This window comes from Molossus molossus, unplaced genomic scaffold, assembly GCF_014108415.1.
Source record: "Molossus molossus isolate mMolMol1 unplaced genomic scaffold, mMolMol1.p scaffold_m16_p_11, whole genome shotgun sequence".
Taxonomy (NCBI): Eukaryota; Metazoa; Chordata; class Mammalia; order Chiroptera; family Molossidae; genus Molossus; species Molossus molossus.
The window spans coordinates 81,537,282-81,548,154 of NW_023425346.1; the positions used below are offsets into that span (position 1 = coordinate 81,537,282).

General features: G+C 42.3%; 1 protein-coding gene across 1 annotated transcript in view; it reads left to right on the forward strand.

The window, feature by feature from the left end:
• Positions 1–9,783, forward strand: part of ADAM23 (ADAM metallopeptidase domain 23) — a 161,658-nt gene extending 151,875 nt beyond the window's left edge. Inside the window, exons 25-26 of the mRNA XM_036254350.1 lie at positions 2,800–2,890; positions 9,532–9,783. Coding sequence (XP_036110243.1) covers positions 2,800–2,890; positions 9,532–9,580 — 140 coding nt within the window. The 3' untranslated portion in view covers positions 9,581–9,783. The remainder of the gene's footprint in view (positions 1–2,799; positions 2,891–9,531) is intronic.
• The last annotated feature ends 1,090 nt before the right edge of the window (positions 9,784–10,873 follow it).

Sequence of the window (10,873 nt, forward strand, 5' to 3'; positions counted from 1 at the left end):
TCGTTCCGCTTGCTGTGTACCAGAGCCACGTGCTCAGGGGAGCTGTCTGTTCGCCGTGGGCTATCGCTGTCAGAGATTGCTCACCTGTAGACTAAGCGAGTATCATGATTTTCCCCTCTAATGTCAGAGCATTTGCAGGTACCAAGCACACTCTTTCATATGCTGTCTTTTCTACTCACTGTTGTGGTGACAGCACTTGCTAGCGGCCCAGGAGCAAATCACTGGCATCTTAAGGAACCGCCAAGTACCCTGCACTCAGCCAGCCCAGACCATGGGCACGTCGAGAACATCGCACACGTGCCTCCTTTGCCCACGGCGGCAGCACACAGATGCTCCTTCCACACTGGGTCTAGAGGACCCAGGGGCTGAGATAGTCACATGTGGTGTTGACTTCCTGAGCCCCTCTCCTGGCGTGAAGGGCTCTGACTAGGCGTGCATCTTCTAAGTCACTCCCATTGGTGTGGACTGGGAGCTGTTTAACCCCGCGGAAGGCAGAAACACTCGAAAGAATAGTGTACTTCTCCACACCTACTAGAAAATAAAGTATATAAGAAGTCAAATATGTAGAGAAAATAAACTTCCATAAAATTTCACCTTAGGTCTGTTGACTGGATTATATACAGAAGTAACATTCCTTTTCCGGGGAAAATTCTACACGTACATTCAGTGTAGTCTATGAAATTCCTCCTGGGGAGAAAGATAGTTGTTAAAAAAAAAAAACATTCCAATTCTATTTTTATATAACTTATTGACTGTGCTAATTGAAGGGCTGCATTTTAACAATTTTCCCTTTGAGTCTCAGAGCTAGGCAAACCCAGGAGCTCTGTTGTAAAGCGTAGTCCTTGTCATCCTGCCCTTCCAGTGTTGTTGGTTTGTGGCTATTTCTGGTTGTGACAGGTAAGTCTGTATAAGTGTGTGTGTATATATATATACATATATATATATTTCCCCCCTAAACATGTTATTCTTGGATTATACAATGTTTTTGTCTATCAGTTTGCTGATTTTTTCCCTTTAAATTCCGAATTTTGCCATAGTTACTAAAAAAAAAAGTAAATACAGTTTTAAAAAAATAATATCCACATAGTATACTGTAGTTTTAACACTTCCTAGTTTACCTGGTACTGTCATGTTCATTTTGTCGCTGAGGATTCCGTGGCTTTGCAGGGGACAGGATGTCTGTCACAACCATTCCACTCTGCTGTCCTAGCACGAAGGCAGCTGTGAACCGTGTGATGAGTGGGCGTGGCCGTGCTCCAGTCACCTCTCTCTGAAAGGACAGTCAGCAGGCCAGGTTTGGCCTGTGGGATGTAGGTTGCTGACCCCCAGTGTGTACCATAAGCTTTAGAGTCAAACAACCCTGGGTTCAAATCTTGCCTTGTTAACTTCTAGAAGCCTCTATTTCTCCATCTATTAAACAGGGATAATCACAGTCCCTACGTATGGTTTTGTGAGGATCAAACAAGATAAAAATGTCAAGTGCGTAAAAGTACACCCACATGGTAAGGATGTAGCGTACAGTAGTGAACTGGCATTTACTGCTCTCATTGTTATTGTTATCGGTGTATCTCTGAGGGCCACCGAGAGCGTGTTCTATAGAACCTCAGCGGTGAGCCTTAAGAGCGTGTCCCAACCCAGGAGCCTGAAGAGACCGCGTCCCTGCGGTGCCCCCACTGGATGCCCCCTTCACCTACCTTTCCATGGTGCCCACAAGCACCGGGTGGGCTCTGCGTGAAAACATAAGCCGCACACAATTTTAGTGCTGCTAAAAGTGGCATCCATTTATGTACACAGTCAAGGGCACTGATGTGAGCAGAAAAGAGAATTTTTACACGGTAATGAAGTATATTGCAAACCTGAGGATTTTAGGAAAGTACCAAAATTGGCCCTGGGGCTTCGGGAACAGGGACATAAAGTTAGGACAGACAGTATTTTGCTGTCAGGGGCACTCTACCTGCATGTTAGCCTCCTGCAAGATGTGGTACTTGAAATAGTTCTTGCACTGAAATGAATGTTGCTTACATTTAAAAAGAGTGAGCCGAGGTGTTTTCCATGTGAGTGGAGAGGATGTCCTGTAATATATTTAACTCTTCCTCAAGCAGTGGATAGGAATTCCGCTTTCCTTTTTCCATTTCCCCAGAATTACCCAAGTGAGTTTTAGGCTTCCTTTGTATCTTGCCTTTGGAACCCCACACTGCTGTTTAAAACACTGTGGGGGGCCGTGCAGTGAAGAAATGTATCTTTGAGAAGGGGCTTCAAAGTCAGATCTTTATTGGTAACCTTCTGACTTCCTGAATTTTAACTGTTGCCCAGTGGAGGATAAAAAATTTAGCATTCCGACAACTTGATGTGCTGCTTGAAAGAACACGTCAGTAGAATAGTTTTCCTCCTTTTCATGCCCCGGTTTGCCAGCAGATGGAGCCCACCCTAACGCAGTCGGGCTCTGTGCGCTCTTTCACCTGGTTGAGTGGTGATTTGGGGCAAGGGGAGGAGAAAGACCACAATGACAGCAGTTGGGGCCTATTTGCTTCAGATTCTGTGAAAGGTGAATTAAATGGAACTTGTCAATGGGGCAGAAGCTTTAGATGTAAAGGCATTCAAATCCCAGTAGTAGCTATTCATAGCATCGGAAGTGAAATTAAGCCAGGTCTGTGATTTTAAGCCAAATAAAGGTGATTTATGTGTTTAGCAATCTTTTATGCGGGGTATTGACTTCCTGAAAGAGCTTAACTGCCTTTCCCTTGTGGTGACGAAAGTGGTTGGCTCATATGACTTTCTTCCCGTGATCCTTTGTCACAGGTCCTAGTGCCACCAATCTCATAATAGGCTCCATCGCTGGTGCCATCCTGGTAGCAGCAATTGTCCTTGGGGGCACAGGATGGGGATTTAAGTAAGCAACGCCGCATGCCTTCTTCTCGGTGGCTCTGGCACTTCTCTTTTCTGCTTACATAACCATGTTCTGAGTTCCTGCTACAAGTTTGAACAGTCAGACTGAGAAAAATCAGTATTTTTATTCACAAACGGGGCAGAAAAGGAGAAGCATGGAGACTTCCATGCCATCTTCAGGCAGCGGGAGACGTGAAATGTAGGAGGAGTCACGCACTGGTCTCAGGAGAACCAAGGGGAGTCTTGGTCAGAGGCACCCCAGCCCTGAGGGGCGAGCGTTCCGGGACCGCGTGTTTATGCACAGACAGACCCTTGAGGAACCTGTGGTCAGAAATAGCCGCTCTACATTCCTTATGTCTGTTTAGAACTGGGTTAGAGTCCATTGACATGTTGACATTTTCACAGCCTCAGTAACCATTTGTTCATTCTTTTTCACATGTAACATTAGATGTAGCTTTGTGATTTGAAAAGCTTCATTATTTTATGAAAACAGATTTTCAAAGATATTTTCATTAATTCCCTAACCAACTGAATTGGTTTCACATTGGGATTTAAAGTCTGTGGCTTTGTGATACTTAATATTTTCGAATGAACTATTAATATTGACATGACTGGTCGGCCCAGTATGTTTTCGTAGTTACCCTTTTAGTTTTCATTGTACACTGATCACGGAACTAAATTAGTTTAAATAGATGTGCCAGATAATTGCAAATAGCCCTTAATTATAATAAACATTTTCAAATTGAATTTATTCATATTTTCATACTTCAGATTCACTGGATAATTGCTTTATATAGCTTTTCATGTTGCAGTGACTTATGCTTTATAAGATCTCCTATGCCAAATATTCCTGTGATAAATTAAATTTCAACCAGATCTATAGAAACAAATTTAAGTGGGAAATAAGACCATTACCCAAAATCAAAACCTACTTTGCCTTCATCTGGTTACTCAATAGGCAGTGTTTTTGACCTGAATTTTCTGAATAATAGCCTTAATTAGGAAGTTTTGTCAGTTTTATAGTTGGAATCCTGAATTTAGTATATTAAGCCAGTGAAAATGCTATTATTAGAAGCTGATTATGAAAGAAAAACAAATCAAAAGATGACTTAAATTAATTCAAGCCTACAAGTTATTGAGTGGTTTCAACTTGAAAAACTGTTATCAAAACTGTTACCTCTTTTTACAGAGCTATTTATAAACTTGAACTTGTTTGATGGAACAGTAGTTTTGGCACCAGTGTGTTTTCAAAAACACACTCCAAATGGGCAACTCATGTTTGAATGTCTTGTCATAATATTAACAAGACAATGCCCAGATACTGAGTCACTCCTGTGGCACATAAAAGAACACATTCTTTTTTGGGCTGGCCTCATTCAAGCAAACATTTTCTTAGTGCCTCGTTACTGTAAACAAGTCTTTGTACATTACAGTTGTTCCATGGTCCGCTCTTTGATAGTGCCCCCTTGACCTTTTCCATAAATTTGGCTCATGCTCAGGCTTCTGCCTCTGGCATTAGGAAACCTCAGTTGCCAAGATTTGGAAAACAGCTGACTGTGCATCTTTGCCATCCAGCCACACGCAGTACCAAATTTCCATCTCAACATTTGGAGATAAGAGCACAGTTCTGTAGCAGGACCTCAAAACAGCGGCCTGGCCTAGCTCACAGCTTGAATTGCATGTTTCTTTGGGGAGAAATGGAAAAGCCTTTTATCACTGTGTATATAAGTGGATTAGGCCCTGTACAGATTGTTTATATCTGAGACAGATGTCTAATCATGAGAAGAACAGAACAAAAAGGGTGGGTGGGGAGAAGGACAGTGAGGTGGGGAGCAGCCTCTCCTGGGCAGGCGTGTTCTGCCATGCTGGGTCAGTGCCCTTTCCCATGCCCTACGACCCTCAGGAGGACAAACATTGTAGAACAGTGTGAAGGACATCTTTTTATGCCCTGAGAAACAAGTGAAGGAGTGAAATAACTTCAGGAATTTAAATGTGGAGATGCTGCTGCTTTTCGTGCTGACTATTGGCTGCTATGTGAGGATCTGAATTTGCTTTTGATTTTGATAGTAGCTACATGGTGTATATTCAACTTGAAAGAAATATTTTGACTTTGCACTAAGACATTAGGTGCTGAATGATAAGGTTTGGGTTTTCTCACCACATGGTCAATTTGGGAGAGGATTCGTCTAGACGTGCATTGGAAGTATAATTATTTGCTAGTTGAACTGAAAGACTTCGAGTTGACCATTGAGCTCAATGAAAATACAAGAGAGGTTCCTTTTGATTCAGAGGTTGAAAAGTAGTTTGTAAGAAAGATCTCTTTAAATACCTTTATTGGAAATTCCCCCTGAAATCAGGTTTCTATTACTAGAAGAGACATTAGCAAAGTTACCTGAAGAATTTGAGGGCACATAAACTTTCAGATGAAAGGAAACGCATTAACCGCTCGGGGAGCTGCTGCTTTTTCCTACTGTCACTGTCCTTGAGTGGAGCACTGAGTAGTTAGATGTGGAAGGCACACCACACCTGACCTGGCCACGTAGAAGTGAGAAATGCAGCTATGCTTTGACCCCTGACATTGTCTTGCCATTTTTTGTAGTTTCTCCTTTTAAACGTATTTCCTCTGAAATAGGTGGTAAAAAGCAAGCGTGCATGTGAGTGTACGTGCCTGTGTGAATGCGCATCCCTGTGTGTGTGCAAGGTGACAATGAAGGCTTATCAAGATATTGTCATAAAAAATTATATAAATTTAGATTACTTGGTCTGAGCAGAGTAGTGGAGTCTGAATGCTTTGCTTAATGAGAATAAGACTTCAATAAACAAGGTTATAGAATTCCTGAAAAGAAAAAAAATGCTTTATTTGGTAGGTTACGTTACTTAACAAATTCTGGCATATTGGGTAATATGGTAGGTATACCTTAGTAACTTCAGTTAATTTTATACTCCAAATGTGTGAGGTTTCTATGGGGTGATTTAGCCTCCCAGTCTTTTGGGTCTTAGAATTTTTCTCTGAGCAATCCTGTGAAAAAGGAACGTAGGCTCTTGGCACTCCAAATTGTCCAACATTTCCCCATGTCTGCATTTATTTACCGTCACTCATGCTCCTTATCCTCTCCGTCACCTACACACATGGACTAGCGCTATGGTACGGAGCATTGCAAACCTCTGTCCTGGTTGACTCACGGGGACTCGTGGCCTTTAGCCAATGTCGAATAATAGATCATTAGAAGTGTTGCTTTTACTAAACTTTCGGAAAAAATCATGTAGATGAAGGGTCATTTTAGTAGCATCTTTTCTAAAACTTAAGAAAGGTGACACGTACATGAAAAGAGAGTTTCATATCTCCATTTAAAGTGAACAGAATCGCTTGGACATGGTTTTTATCTGATATTCCCTGAATTTGAATACAGGAAAATTGATGTGAGCGAGATGGTCATTTACATTCCCATAAAGTATGTGAACACCACAGTTGATGGTAGTAGGAAGGAGAAATTCTAGGTGATGGTAGGAAAATTACCTGAACGTAACAGTGACATGGTTTGTTGACAATTCAGATCAAGATTTTAGGATGAGTATTGAGCTCTTCCAACCATATTGTAAGGTCTCAATCTCTGGAACCTGTCACCACATCCTACTGTCCCACTACTTGCTCTCTCCATGGGGTCAGTGGCCATACTGGTCTGGTGGAGCTGCTCTTGACATTGGAGGAATTAATTTGATAAGTATGTATGTAATTATCATATGTGATTTCTCTATGAGAAGTTACTTGGGTTACAAATTCTTACTGAGCCAGATGTTGTAAGCAGTTTTGCTTGGCCTATGTTTTGCTTCATTGGCCTGGCCATGCTAAAGAAAGGACTGTTTAGGTATTCATATAGATGAAAATTTAAAGGACCCTATCTGGGTTATCACAGGGGAAGTTAACTGAATTGTCTGAATGTCAAATTGAATGGAGTTTGAAAGGAACTTAATATTGTTAATTATATTTTCTCAAAAGAATAAATGTCTTTTTTTTAAAATTTCATGACCCTATCCCACTGCAAAATTCCCCCAGTGCCTGGCACTCCTGAGCTAGGCACCTTCTCACTCAGGCTGGCCAGGAAGACCCAGTTCAGCTCCCTGAGTCAGCTCCTGGGAAGTGCACTTGTGTAAGGTGGCCTAGAAGGGGTTGGGTGAGGGGTTCTTGGTGGGCGGGCAAGGACTTTTTGTGTAGGGATATGAGGGTGATAGCGGAGAATAAATAAATCCTTGAAAAATCTAAAGGCTTTACCATCTTACATGGTTATTAGCTGAAGAACTTTGTTTTAATTTTGCATACATGTACGTGTGCATAATATATATTGTGGACAAAAGTACAGGTTTTTCAGAAGTAGTAAAAGTTAATGAAAACTGGGTCAATGCAAGGTTTATGGTTTATGGTAATATTTTATAATGATCCAGAAATACCTTACAGGTTATGATGAGAGAGTGCATTGCCTTCACAGTCCTAGTGAGCAGAGAACATCCAGATGACACAGTTGTGGAAGGAAGACAGCAAGCACATAATCATGGGAGTTGTGCTGTCAGTTGCAGTTGAACAAAAATACTTTGCTCATCTAGAAAATTCAGCAGAGGCAGAAGTCAGTATACAGTGGCCCATAAAGGTTGCAGTTAGCCCGCCATAGGAGTGTCCCTAGGGTCCTCATCGGGGAGGAAGTACGGTCTTGGAATTTCCTGCTGGTATTCGTGTTCTTATTTTCTCATAAATATCTGGTTCTACAGCATGGTTTATCTTCCTGGTCTGGCCTGGGAACCTTGTCACTCTGTTGAGCACTGTTTCTATTTTTAAAAATGCAATCTAAGCTTCAAAACCGGACTTTCAGAAGGAGCACACACTTTTGGACACTGGAGGTTGCCTCTATGCTAGGCTGAAATGGGATTTCATATCTCCATTTAAAAGTGAACTGGGTTGCAGTGATGACCTTGGCCATGGCTATTCACCTGACATTCTCTGCACTTGAATAAAGGCATTTAGAGGTGGGCAATGTCGTCATTTACATGCATAGTGCTAGTTGGCTTGATCTTTCCTCTACATTCATTTTAATTAAGACATTAGTTTAACATTCTCGAGTTCCAGTAATGCATAGCTAACTAGTAGTCCTTCAGGGTCATTTTACAAGGTCAAGCAGTCCTGTTTTTCCCCACCAACTCACTAGAAGTGTGGTTCCTTATGTATCTACCTCAAGGGCTATGAGCACGGGTAGCAGACACTCATCCTGAGCTCCGAAGCAAATGCAGTGACAGATACATTATGGGAGATGTCCCTTTTGGTCTCATCTCTATTTCTGGGGCAACATCAGAAATGTGTGCTTTCAAGATACTGACTCAAAAGAGCATTGTGGGGTGGTAGGGATAGGAAAGAAAAGGAAGTAGCCCCGTTGCAGATAGTGTTTGCTGCCGTGGATTACCTGCTAGGTCAACGAACCACGTTAGGCCATTCAAGATGTTTTAATGAAAACTTTCAAAAAGAAAAGGGAACTTCTTAAAAATAATTTTTGTATTTGATATTTCAAAAGAGAAGTATCAAGGTGGTCATCTTGGGGAAAATAAGAATTTTGCAGGATGCCTTTATACATATTTTGAGCTTTGGTGGTGTTTTTATTTTGAATTACCTAGCGGGGAGGAGAAATATACTGTAATCCTTTTAGTACTTAGGACTGGAAGGGCATCCAGCTGGCCCTGAGCGAGTGGGCAGGGGAATGAGGGCTCCTGGGGACGCCTTGTCTCCAGTTTTGCATGATGCCTCCGTGGCAGCAGCGTTGCACCCGCCCAGTGCGCAGAGTAAATGCATGAGCCTCCTTGCTTGATGCCCCACATGAAACCAGACCATGGGGAGGTTGCAACCAACTTTTGTTGTCGCCTTGTACAGTGTCTTGCTGGTTCTTTCTTTTCTCTTTTTAAACATAGGAACCACTTTTTAGGAGACTGGACACTGAGCAAGGCATCTTAACTTGCTTCTTTCAACTAAGCTAGTTTTCTGCATTTGCTTAACTAACCTGAGCCTGTGTCCATTCTCCTGAGTGTACTGTCTCCCTGTGCACTCGTGATTTTCGACTTTCCAGACATGAAAAGGGCTTGTTCCACAGTGTGGTATGATCTCACACAACCAAGGCAGCAAGACAACCGAGCAGAACAAGGCTTTCTGCCATCTTGGCAAAGGCTGATCCATTGACACTGAACTCTCAGTGTCTGGAAGGAAAAAGCTATCAGACCATCAGAGTTTTCTTAGTTCTGATAGCCCCCTAAATGGAAGAGCCCTCCATAAAACTGTTCATCTAGTTACAATTAGCTATATGTCAGTTATTTCTGAAATAACAGACACATTGGGCTGCTGAGACTTCCAGTGATTTAAAATAAACAACCAGAGCCTTCTTGTGATCTTCACAAATGAAGATACCGTGATGGAGATGTCGTCCTGACATCCCAGCGTGTGAGAGGTTCTTTGTGTCAGATTCGAGTTATTTTGGAAAGTCTGCCTTGGTGGGAGTCGATTACTTCACTCTGGAGCTAGCCTCGTCATTGTCATCACCCTTCTCTCATCTTGATCTGATTCATATTGTGGATTTTTCCCCCTTGCTTGCATCTTCTTTTGACGCACTCGGGAAGAAATGTCAAGAAGAGGAGGTTCGATCCCAGTCAGCAAGGCCCCATCTGAGTCAGCTGTGCCGGATGAATGGCGCCGCGCACTGGTGGATTCTGGATGTGGCACACTTTCAGCAATGTTGCCGGAACTAGTCAGCCTGTAAACAAGGACACTGGGTGTCATGGTGACAGAACTCAAGGTGGGGCGACAGGGATGAGGTAAAAGAACACTGTCCTTTTTGGAAATCATTTCAAAGAACTCCCACCACCTGTCAATAAAAGGGGGGCAAAAGACAATGTTATAAAAAGAACTATTTCAGAATCTTTTTTTTTTTCCTAACTAAAGGAAGAAGGAACACCAACAAAAATTAAGTGCAATAAAAGAACCATGAAATAGAGCAAACGATTTTTTTTCCTTCCTCAGCCTGCTGGCACTTAATATCTTCTCAACGGTCTGGCATGGTTTTCTTTTCTTTTCCTACCAATGACACTCTCCAGCGGCATGAAGATCTAATTTTCGAAAGGGTCGAGTCTGCATGGCATATCTACAACAAGCAGCTAGCAGCCAATCCGCAGCCAAACCTGCAGCTGAATCCCCAAGGTGGAGTTGGCAGAACGGGAGGAAGCTGCCTGGCCCCACCCCTGGTCTCCACCAGGCCGCGAACTCCAGAGACCCCTGGTCTTGGTGATTCCCTCCCACTGTCTTTTCTCCTGGACCGAGCAGCCTTGGGAAGTGGGAGCTGGGATTTGAGCGTTGATGCTCCTGTGTAGTTCTTTTTATAAGTGTAAATATGGAAATAAGAGATTTTGACACATCATTTCACTTGTCTGTACTGAAATCTTTTTTTTGTAAAGGTTCTCTGTAAATCTGAGTTTATTGTTTGCTCCCCATCCTTTTGGTTCCCTTTCTCTCTTTCTTTGTCTCTGTCCGTCTCTCTTGTAACATGTTGTACAGTGATTGTTGGGCTTGCTTAAAAACAGACAGATGTAGCCACAGATGCAGGGAGTTGAGGCGCAGAGCAGGTGCAGCTTAACAATGAACTGCTCTCATGACGTGAAATGCTTTGAGACCAAAAATGAACAAAAGGTGGGGGGACACAAAACAACACAATAACCCATATTAGAAACACAAAAACGGTGTAAATGCAAATACATGTACTGATCAGTCTCTAAAATGTTTCTGTTGTCATTATAAACATATGTATATAATGTAAGAAAGTAGACACCCTTTCAAATTAATCACAAAAGTGCCAAGCTCGTGATGTTAGTGTTTGGTTTTGACAAGTTTTTCCCCTGTCTTTAATGTGAAGAGAGGAGAAATTTAAAGCCTTAAAAAAAATAATTTTTCAATCTTGAAAGCTTGGGG